At 42.9% G+C, this 11,029-nt stretch overlaps 1 protein-coding gene across 3 annotated transcripts; it reads right to left on the bottom strand.

Moving 5' to 3' along the window:
* Positions 1-7,304: 7,304 nt before the first annotated feature.
* LOC136484908 (probable non-inhibitory serpin-Z9) lies at positions 7,305-10,801 on the bottom strand. Of its 3 annotated transcripts, XR_010766250.1 has the most exons (4): positions 10,229-10,801; positions 8,992-9,795; positions 7,622-7,735; positions 7,305-7,538 (listed from the first exon to the last, which is right to left on the bottom strand). XR_010766250.1 is itself a non-coding variant. In XM_066481881.1 (3 exons), exons 1-2 carry the CDS (start codon positions 10,799-10,801, stop codon positions 9,025-9,027), a joined length of 1,344 nt encoding a protein of 447 aa, XP_066337978.1. In that variant the 3' UTR covers positions 7,305-7,735; positions 8,992-9,024. The 3 variants fall into 3 exon arrangements, 2 of the variants coding, with proteins under 2 accessions (XP_066337978.1, XP_066337979.1); XM_066481881.1 differs by having other exon boundaries at positions 7,305-7,735; XM_066481882.1 differs by having other exon boundaries at positions 7,305-7,730.
* Positions 10,802-11,029: the final 228 nt, after the last annotated feature.

Here is an 11,029-nt window from a genome sequence, read left to right as displayed (position 1 = left end):
GTATCCCGACAAGCTCCGCCAGAACAGAGACATCGATGAAGAGAATGCTTCGGGAACAACTTGTTGCTGAATAGAAAAGTTCTGCTAACCTCGTTGAACAAGTGGATGAACTAAAGAGGAAGACAGAAAAGTCTGAAAGGGAGTTTGAGGAGTTCAAGATACAGCAATAGGAGGAGTACAATAAACTACGTGAGGATATCATGCGATTTAGCTTTTCTTCTGGTAACTCTCAGTTGTCAACTCTGTTGGCTTGATGCAGTGAACATTTGTGGTTTGATTTGTGTACTTGTGTGCTGGTTTGATGTGGTGAAACTGTCAGTGGGTTGCTGTTGATGTGTAAATAGTAATTTATTGTATTTGATTGTCATGCTGAATAATTATGTAGACATCGTTGAATAATTATGTAGTCAATCTGTGCAGCAGTGATGATCTTAGATTACTTTTATGATGAATTGATTGTTGGGCACGTGATAGAACCTAGGCAGGCCACATGATCAAATAAAAATATGACACGTGGACGAACCAGTGCATGACACGTGAAATAGTCGTGGCACGACACGTGGGCTAATAAAAATCCGACACGTGGAAGGAAGTTATCAAGCCACGTGGCCAAATAAAAAAATGAAACATGGACGGACAGCACCATGACACCTGGTCGAATATGAAACAACCATGTGGACCAATAAAATACGACACATGATCCAATAAAGAAATAACACGTGACCCAACCGCAACACGACACATGTGCCAAAAGAAAACTGATAGCCAATAGAAAAGTGCCTTGTGGAACAATAGGGGCCCGACACGAGGTCCATTAAGAACCGAAACGTGCAAGAACCAAAGATGGTCACGTTGTCCAATAACAAGGTGACACGTAGTTGAACCATCTCCAATGCAACCGCCCATAGCAGCTACATGTGGAAAGCATCTCCAATGGAAGCAACCGCCAGCGTGGCCCCGCCACGCATGCCAAAGCAGTTCTATGACGGTCAGTTTTTCGTCATAGATCTATCCACGTCTATGAAGAATTTATAGAATCGTCATAGAAGTTAACGAATGACGCAACTTCTATGACGAACCATTTTCCGTCATAAACTTATCATAAAACTGAAATTATGACAAATTTGACTCTTTCAGTGATGAAAATTGTTTGTCATAGAAGTGGATATTTCTAGTAGTGTAACTTATGGATCCGAGCACCACCATCCATGAATGGAGAGTAGGCCTAAATCTAGATTTTCACGATCTATTTAGATATATATTTTTATGATCTAGATTTAGATGGTGAATTTGTTTATTAAAATAGATTAATTGATTATTCATACCTATAATGATTGTAATGTTTATCCATATAGAATGTTATTTGAGACAATTGAGCAATTGTTGTTTTCTAGAAATATGTATGTCTCTTTCTTAATCGTTTGAGTAATAATTCAATCAATTAATCATGTCTATAAGTTAACATCATTTTTTATTTAAATTAATTAATCATTGTGAGTGGACTTTTTTGTAGTTTAAGATAGAAAGGTCATAGATGTACAACTTATCAAGACTCAATCCATCATATCGGTTTGCAGTTGATAGATTTATTACGGTCGAGGAGAGGCATGCACGTGTAGAGAGAAGAAGAAGCACATATCCAATCCATGCATAGACTGTAAAAATATTGTTGTATTTGCTAACGTGGAATGGATCATTTCATGAAGGATTACATGATTTGGACCAAACACGAAGATTATGGTAGTTTCACGCCTTATGCAATTGGCAACCAATACAACGGCAACAACGCAATCAAAGGGACCAAATCTAGCTGCCGAGGGGTAACACCCTTGTCTTTACAAAATAAATCATGTTCTGTCAGATGTCACTGATGATTTCTTTGACGATGAACATGGTGATGACGAGGACAGTTACCACATGTCGACGACCTATGGTTTAATTTCAGGGATTTTTTTGTGGGAGTGAGAAATTGGACTTTGATGGAATAATTGGGGATGGGTCTTTATTTCCAGAGGTATTTGCAGAAGCAAAATTGGTCTGTATCAAAAATATATTGTCTAGAAGTATTATTTATACATTTTAATTTGATATGAGCCAAGCAACCTTATACATATATAAAACGGTAACTAAAATATCCCATGCACCCACCTTGTCGGCCAAATTACCCCCACCAGTGATTCTTCCATGCCGTTATAAAATCAAGATGAGTGAAAAGACTCGAGAAAGGAAAAGTGTTGAAAGTTTTTCAATGTAGCTATGATTCGTTATTATGTGCCATGCTGAGGTCAAAAGAGTATCGACTTCCTTTTCAAAAACAAAAAAAAAAAGGAGTATCAACTTTTTGGGGACATGCCATCGAAGTGCGTAGAACCGTAGAAGCTCAGCGTCGGATGCGGATCCAAAACGTATGATTAAATTTCTTCATTTTTTTCTTGTTTTGAGAAAAGATTTCCCGCTTTATGGATAACAACACAGCGGTCCAAACAGGACTGAACCCTATTCTAGGCGCGCCTGCTTGTCCCCCACTTTATACGTCTACATGAAAATTTACTAGTGAGGATGTGGAATCCTGGATCCATCCAAGCCGTGCCAGGACAATTGATCGCACCCGATCATGGGCGAGGCAGGAGCACAGAGCAGGCAGACGCCACTGCCACGCCACTGCCACTTATCACAAGTAATATGAGCATCAATGCTATCCAAATCAGAGTCACAACTTGTTAGTTTGGGTAGCCAACTAGCTATTTTAATACTACTTATTTTTTTTCTTGTTTTCTCCGGCAACACTGGCTAAAATAGACCTCTCAAATCCATCCTAGTAGTGAATGATATGTGAGACCCACATGTCATCCTCTTCGCTCCCTTGACGTCATTGAAAAACTTGGCCTTCGTCGGAGGTAGGGAAGGGGCGCCCCGCCCACCAGGCCAGCGGGGAAGGGCCGCAGGCTGCAGCCAGGGAGGAGGTGCGACTAGGAGACGTGCGACCGAGGAAGATGCCGCCGGGAAGGAGCGCCGATGAGAAGAGGCCGGGGAGGAGGCGCCCACCCATGTGGAAATGCCTTCCAGTTTGGTATTTCTATAGAGTTATCAACTGGTTCTAGAAATCGAATTCTAGAGGGTCTCCGTAGAACCATTTTAGGGTAGCTTTATCAAGCACGGTGAGATAAAAATGGGGCGTCTCTAAAAATTATTTCTATAATAATGTATTGTGCTTTTGCTACTTACTCTATAAAATATGTGTCTTAAAGTTTCTAGCTGTACAGAAATACAGATTGATGCACTAATTATTATAAACTAGCATGGGCTAGCTCCCAATGCTCTTGCACCCTTTTCTTCTTCAAGAATTAAACACAAAAAAGCGTTGTAGATATGCAAAAGACAAGCATAATGTGTGTTAACCTATTTATTTTTCTTATTACTACCTCCGTCCTGAAAAGGATGCAATTAAAATTGTCTGTAGTCAAAATATCTATAGTTTAACCAAATTTATGGAAAAAATCAATATTTATTTGGTATCACAAATACTGATACTTTTTTGTTATCACAAACGTTCATACCTTTTTGTTGTCACAAATATTGATACCTTTTTTTGTTATCACCAAATAATTGTATTATGAAAATATATTGCTGAATAAATCTAACAATACTTATTTGGTATCACAAATATTGTTATTTTGTTGTTTAAACTTGATCAAACTTAAGACGGTTCGACTGAATACTATATTGAAATTGCATCTTTTTTTCCTTCCTCGAAGAGGAGGGAGTATGTTTTTATATAAAGCACACCTGATCTAAAGTTGGATGTAACATGCCATAGTAAAGGGCTAACCACAGTATGCCAAGTAATATGGGACCCCCAGCATTCTCGTGTGCCTAAAAAGAAACACATATGCAGCCTATTGCCGGACTATGATGCAAACATGTAACCAGGAGCCCCCGTATCATTACACAACGTATTAAAGTTGCAACAACAAAATGACAGCACTAGCAATTCACCTCAAACATAGCAAAACGACGATGATTTATTACTAAAAATGAAAACATAGTACTTTCGCTTCCTATTATATATGCAGAAAACACATTCTTTTGCCGCCCAGTCAGTGTCAACTTAACAACAGAAACGCCCAGAAATTCGTAGCGAACTGGAAGTCGGCAAAAGGCACAGCAGGCTTTCGGTACAAAGGGGGAGACATCCCTTTCTTCCAGACCAAAAGGCCACCCAACCTCATCACAAGTCCACATCACATCTACCAAACATGAACAAGTCCACATCACTGCACTACACATGAACGGACATAGAGCAATCCTGCAGATACATTCACACGTTGCGCAGCTGCACGTACGTGTGCTGATTAAGTTGTCGGTGTAGTGCTGCGATCGAACAGAAGTACAAGTGAGGAAGCAACAAAATACCGCGTATGTTATGCAAACCGGACATGAGAAAGCAAAAGAAATGTTAGATGCAAATCGTCTGGTATTGCTTCCGCATGATTTTGCGGGCAATATACCTCGACGAGGTCAGCTGGTTTGTTCATGTTTGTTTCTTAGATCAATCATTACCGATGTTTGTAGAGCATGGCACAAAGAGAATCCATAAGTGGTGAGGTGGTGATGATTTCCATTGACTTTGGCAGAGAAGGTCCTCGGTTTTGATCAGCCTGAGGGAGACTCGTCGTGTCCATGAGTCCATAACCAACTCTGCTTCGTGTTATAATTGAAGATAAAAAAAATGCATCGTCGAAGATAAGATTTGGGAAGTGTCATCCAACAGAAGTATCTATCCCTAATAATAAAAAATCGTCCAACCCATTCAATTTGGCCCAACTGTTTCTCACTCGCTCGCCCCAGTCCACTCCACCCATCAGGTCAATTTTTTCAGCCCATCAGCCCAAATCGTAAACAGCCCAGTCCACTCCACCCATACTCGTTACCTGGGCCTGGGCTGGGCGTCAGCGACCGTCGAACGGAAAAAAACCGGCCGCGACAGGAAAACGAGCCAAAAATTCCGGCCACGCGACGGTTCGAACCGTGGCCTCCAACGTGCTAAAATCAGTTGATAACAACCACACCCTGTGAATTCATGTGATCTCAAACGAGTTTTTCTTATTTACCCTGTAACATCTTCAAACCTTTACAGTGAATCTCTTTTTTGTTTTTTCCTTTCCGATTCCGTTTTTACTTGGTTCTGTTTTTTTATTTTCATCCATATTTTTTTGTTTTACTGTTTTTGCATCAATTTTTGTCTTTTTTGGACCCTTCATTTATTTTATTTCCGTGTTTTCCCCTTCTTTTCTCCTAAAGATTTCGTCTACTCCGAGTCTTCTTTCCATAGTTTTTGTTTTTCTTCCCAAGTGTAGCTCTCATTTCTATTTCTTACTTATGCTTCTATCTCTAATACTAAACCACTTGGTTGTATTTCTTTTTTAACAAGTATATCCTATTCTTTCAATAAATATTTTTCACCCCTAATTTGTTGCATCCATTATATCCTTTGCTCGAGTTACATTCGTCTGTCCGCTTCCTAATCAATGTGTTTGTCACCTGTTTTGTCTTTGTGTCAGACATGGTAGCTTTGTTCTGCTATCTCTCCCAGGTCCAAACCCGTTACACCTCTAGAGTCTCATTAGCACGTGCGCTATGGATTGTCGTAGACCTATGGTCCTATAAAGAATCGGAGCCCTCGAGAGGGCGTAGGAGATCAATAATGATGAGGCAAGGTAAAAGACACATCAAGCATACTGAAATTATAAGGACCTGCTGTTCGGAAGACCGACAGTGGAGCAATCGATTGCCCCTCACGTGATACATCTACAACTTGCCAGGCTGACTTGCACCAACTGTTGCGTCGTCGTAGACACTAATGGCACAATTAGATCTCCCATGTACGCCGATCTTCTAGATCGTTAAGGGCACCGTAAGGGTTTGCACGCTCTCTCAATCGCGATCGTCAGGCCATGGCTATGCCGCTGCAAAGGAGCCTCATCCTCTCAGCCACCACCAGAGTCACGCCCACACGGGCGCTGTGCCGTCCTATCGCGTCATGCATAGTGCTAGCCCATGTCTTAATGATTGGCGCACCGCCATCCTACATTGCCTGGCCATGCCCGATGACACTAGGCGTGTGTGCTATTGTGGGCACTATACCACACACGGCTTCACACCATACTCCACACCTGTGACGCCGATAACATAATAAATTGTTCTCCCGTTGCAACGCATGGGTATTTTTGCTAGTATATTTAAATAAAAGAAGCAGAAGTTGTTCATTGCTGTTATTTTGTCTAGCTGTATATTTGAGTGGCAATGGACAAGCAGCCTTTCGGTACTCTGGCTTCTGTTCCAAAACGAGCTCCCATTCGTATATGGTGGTGCCATCAGTTCACCAACTTTTGACCTTCCGACACTTCGCAAGTGATTAGAGGTAGTATGAAAGATTTCCTTATTTCTCTTGCTAATTAATCGGGTCTTAAATAAATCATTCTATCTCTTGTGTTATTCCGAGGGGAGTTGAATGAGGCAGATTGCAGTTGTTAGTGATCATACAAGATTTACCTGTTATTTGCCGATGAAAGGCCAGAACCTGTTATTTGACCATATCTGGGAATTTGTCAGAACACATATTCCTTTTTCTTGTCAGATTCTTTCATGTTGATCTATTGTTTGTTAACTTAAGCGTCCTATATCCACGTGTCACTTCTCTGGCAGGAGTAGTACCTTATAGGAAATTGATCAATCAGTAAATGGATCTGCTCAGCAGCATCTTCTACCTTAAAAATTTAAGACAACATAACTATCTGAATTTTTCAGATTTATCAGAGCTGACAAAAGTCTTCTTCCATTGTCTCTTGATCGAGAAGGAAGAGGGTTTTATTTTTGGGTTTTTCCGCTCTCCCACCTGGAATTACTTATTAATTTGCCAAATGTTTTTTAGAAATTGTTGAATGATGCTATTAAGACCACCCATTGTTTGATGGCGACTGGGGCTGACTTGTCTGGGACTCTAGGGTAACTGCTCCCGTTTCTCTTCCACACGAGAAGCATGCGATTCTTCTGCCATTCTCTTGCACACGAGAAGCATGAGGCTTTTCTTTTTCGCGAGCGGGTACCCGGAATTTAGCAGCCTCGAGAAAATGAATAATGCCAATCCCCTGGGCCATGGGCCATGGGCCATGGGCCATGGTCAAATCACGGACTAACCATTCGTTTTTTATCCTGTGGCAAGCGCACCGGATTGGGCCGCAAGCGATCTGGGATTAGATTGAAATGCCATGCAAAACAGAGAGGAAAGAAAAGGACCACCAAAAGCAAGAAATGGTTGATCATGATCCCTCATTACACTGTCAGCACAATGTTGCAATATGAGCATATGACAAACAAAACCGAATAATAAGCAACTGTTTCCTAGCGCTGTAGGGCACCACGGACAAGGGGCATGAAGCCATGAACAAAATAGCTGCTTGTTTCTTCAAGGGTATCTCGACACCAAGTCTTTGTAATATTTGTTAACTCTATTGTCTTATTTGGTCAGCAGGGTTACTCTGCTCACAATGAGCATAACAATCATTACCATTCCTAGTGTTTCTGGGCACAGCTATAATCTCAAGTTGTGAGGTCGCAATACCTTTTCCTCGCTTTGCTGGTGGCAAAGAAATTCTTATCCTTTAGTTGAATGTTAGGTGACCGGTGTTCCAAGCTAGCAATACACCATGCAGGCTATCATTGAAGACGATCTAACCTGTTAATTGTGAAGTAAATGTCATCAAAATTTAAATATATTAACAGAGATGATATTGATCTGAAATTTGAAGGAACATAATTTCATCTTCATATGGTATATGCAAGGTTACAAAAGGTGGTAGGCACTCTTTAGGCGGTGACCCTCTGCCGAGAGCTTAGGTGAGCCAAGACGCGCCTAGGCGTTCTATCCCCATGCATGTTTACCTCTAAAAATCTAAAATAAAGGATTAAACAGGAGACCCGTGGGCTAAGAATTGTATAGAAAGGGCAATGGAAACTGACGAAGCCCAAGTCTGAACAGCAAACCATATCCCTAACATCCATTCCCACCTTATCCCACTGCTCCCGTGCAGCCATGACTCGCAACTGGCCGTGACGCCCACTGCCCCATCTGCGTCTCTACCGCCCGCCACTCCCAGTCCATGCCTCCGTGCTGCCTGCCGCCCCCGTCCCGGCCTCTTTCGAACCGCCGGTTCCTCTCCAGTATCTCTCTCACCAAGTCTCCTCTGTCTTCTAGTCGCGCCCCGCCGCCCGCATGCGCCCACCGCTCCACCTCCCCCACCGGCCACTCAACCGCTGCCCAATGTCCTTGTTGCCCCCTCATATCCCTGCCTTAGGTGGATCTGCGAGCCTTTGGCTGCTGACGGGCTGGTGCTGCCTAGGGTACCGCCTACCCCCCTAGGGTAGGGGGTACCCCACTGCCCAGCACAGAGGCGTGCCTTGTTGAACACTGGGTATATGAAATCAAACCTCTATGTAAATAAGCTTTACCAGCTTGCTCCTGGTAGGAAAAAGTAAATAAATAGCAATCTACTATATGAACATGTAAGTGAAACAACTCCATGAAAAATAGCATGACCAAAGACTGATAAAGAATTCATAAAATGTTGAGACAAGCTACATACAAATATATTAAACCAAATACTAAATTATCAATGCTTACATAGATAAACTAGAAAAAGTATAGGTGGAATCCACAAGAATAAACTAACACTTCTGATTAGAGAAATTTCTTTTATAAATTGGACAAGACCATAGAGATTTCTGCAAAGAAAATTTGCTATAAATGAGCACATGTATGCATTGTCATTACATGGTCTCGCACACAAGATAATATAAATTTTATTTTAGTAACTATCTGCTCATATGTTATTAAAAACAAAGCAAACAATTATGAACCACTGCATGAATTACTTTAAGTACCAAAATGTCATTGATCCAGACTGGCAAAGTTAGAAATCATACAAGATATACCTGTAATAGCTGACAAAAGTGCAAAGACTGAAGTTAAGATTGTGATGAAGGGTCCAATATATGCCCCATGAAGATTACTGAACCAGACACCTCCTCCTTAATGACAAAGAAGAAAGGGTGGTCCGCAACAAAGTGCTCTCCTGGTGAGGGCTTGCCTATGCCCATTGTCACAGAAGTTTCTTCAATCCCTTTATCATTAACCTCCAAAATTGCTTTATGAAGTATGTCAGATAGATACAATGGACTTCGGGATTCATCTTCCTTGACCATATCAGTGAAATCTGCATCACGGAGGAAGGGTAATTCAAGGCCCATTTCTTTGAGAAACTCCTTCACATCAACCTGGAACGATACTGTGAACTTGGGAACCCTGATATCCACATGTCGCTTCTCAGTTGGCAAATGTTGTTCTAAGAATGATAGTTCCGCAAAAATTTTCTTAGTTAATTCAAACAATCCATCATGAGCATCAGGTAGGAAGATGTACATGGAGAACTTCCGTTCATTCTTTCCTTGCTGATAAGGAAGCTTAATCACTTTAAATCCATCATGAACGGCAAAAGGTCGAGTTCTATCATATTCTACAAAAGGGACCTCAACACAAGTTCCATCCAGACAGCAGAACTTTTGCACTGCAGTACTCCTAATATCAGCCCGATCAAGCCATCTTCCCCTAAAATACAGTGCACTGCCAATAACAAGTCCTGTATTCTGGTCAATTAATCCATCCGGAAGGAGCGAGGTAACAGTACCTTTTGTGGATTCTTTGGCCCACATGTTAATTTGCTTAGCAGCATCATCGGGCTTTAAAAATCAATAGAACAGAAAACGTGTGAATTTCAGAGTTAAGCATTTCAAAAGAAAAAGCATAGAAACAACAATATACATCACATGGTTGCAGTTTACTACTAAAAAATAGAACAGTTCAAGTGGCATTTCTTTACAGATATAGCATAGTATTATTTTTTTTACAGCAATAAAGGTAGATAGTGGGCATATTTGTCACCACAAGCTCTCCAATGCACATTACCATTTCTATCAGATCAAATAGATGAACAGAAAAGGGTGCACAGGCAGAGATCATCAGAAAAACAACATTAGACCAATTGAAAGTACTTGGGTCAGTCCAGTCAAACAACAAATTAAGATGTTCTGCTACAGTGACCCCTGGAACAAGCATATCATCGAGCACCTAATAAGCATGTCGTACAAGCGGGAATGGCACAATATGCCACACCTTGTTAATGAAGTCAGCCGTCCTCGCCGTGGAGCTGTACACACTACGGGCGGCCTCCACGAACCCCGGCGACAGGCTCGTCGAGGTGTCGACCCATATTCCTCCTGCGAAGGCCAGCCGCGGCCCACCGGACGTGGACCGGTCCTTGAGCACCCGCTTGACCACGCGCGACGCCACGTTAGCCGCGTCCGCCGCGGCGCCCCTGCCCCCGCCGCCGCCGCCAAGCGCCTGGAGGACCTGCCGCCGCGTGTCGCCGCGCGCGCCGGCGGCGGCCAGGGCGAGGGAGGCGTGGACCGCGACGGGGGACACGGCCGCGTTCCCGGTCGCAGAGGCGGCGAGGACGCGCCCCGCGAGCGGCAGGCAGAAGGCGTGCTGCGCGGCCGCGAGCGCCTCCCCCCACGGCCGCGTCGGCATAATCGGCGGCGGCGCATTACGAGCGTCTTTGGGAGAGCGCGCTGCCGCGGCGGACGCGGAGGAGAAGGCACGGGGCCTCGTGCCTACGGGAAAAGGGAAGAGCTGGGCTGCTCCCGGTCGCCGCGGATGGAGAGCTCGCCTGAGGGAGCAGACCTGCATTTTGCCTAGTGAAATGAAATGTTGTTGCCTAGGGTTCTTGAGGTTTTTCCTGCGTTATATGGTGATGAGAGTGGGCTTAATGGAAATTGGGCCCTATTGGGCCTATGTGAGATGTCTTCAAAAAAAAGATTGCTATTACTATTTATTTTTTTTGTAAAACGGTGTTGGATTTTGTCGTAGGCACGTAGCTATATAAATAAATGAATAAATGATCTAAAAAAACTTATC

The sequence above is a fragment of the Miscanthus floridulus genome, chromosome 10 (assembly GCF_019320115.1).
Source record: "Miscanthus floridulus cultivar M001 chromosome 10, ASM1932011v1, whole genome shotgun sequence".
NCBI classification, from domain to species: domain Eukaryota; kingdom Viridiplantae; phylum Streptophyta; class Magnoliopsida; order Poales; family Poaceae; genus Miscanthus; species Miscanthus floridulus.
This window is presented reverse-complemented; position numbering and strand designations above follow the sequence as displayed.

Coding starts and splice junctions, on each gene's coding strand:
- LOC136484908 (XM_066481881.1), bottom strand. CDS start 10,801: ATGCAGGTCTGCTCCCTCAGGCGAGCTCTCCATCCGCGGCGACCGGGA. Junction 9,796..10,228: donor CGGCTGACTTCATTAACAAG/GTGTGGCATATT, acceptor TGATTTTTAAAG/CCCGATGATGCTGCTAAGCA.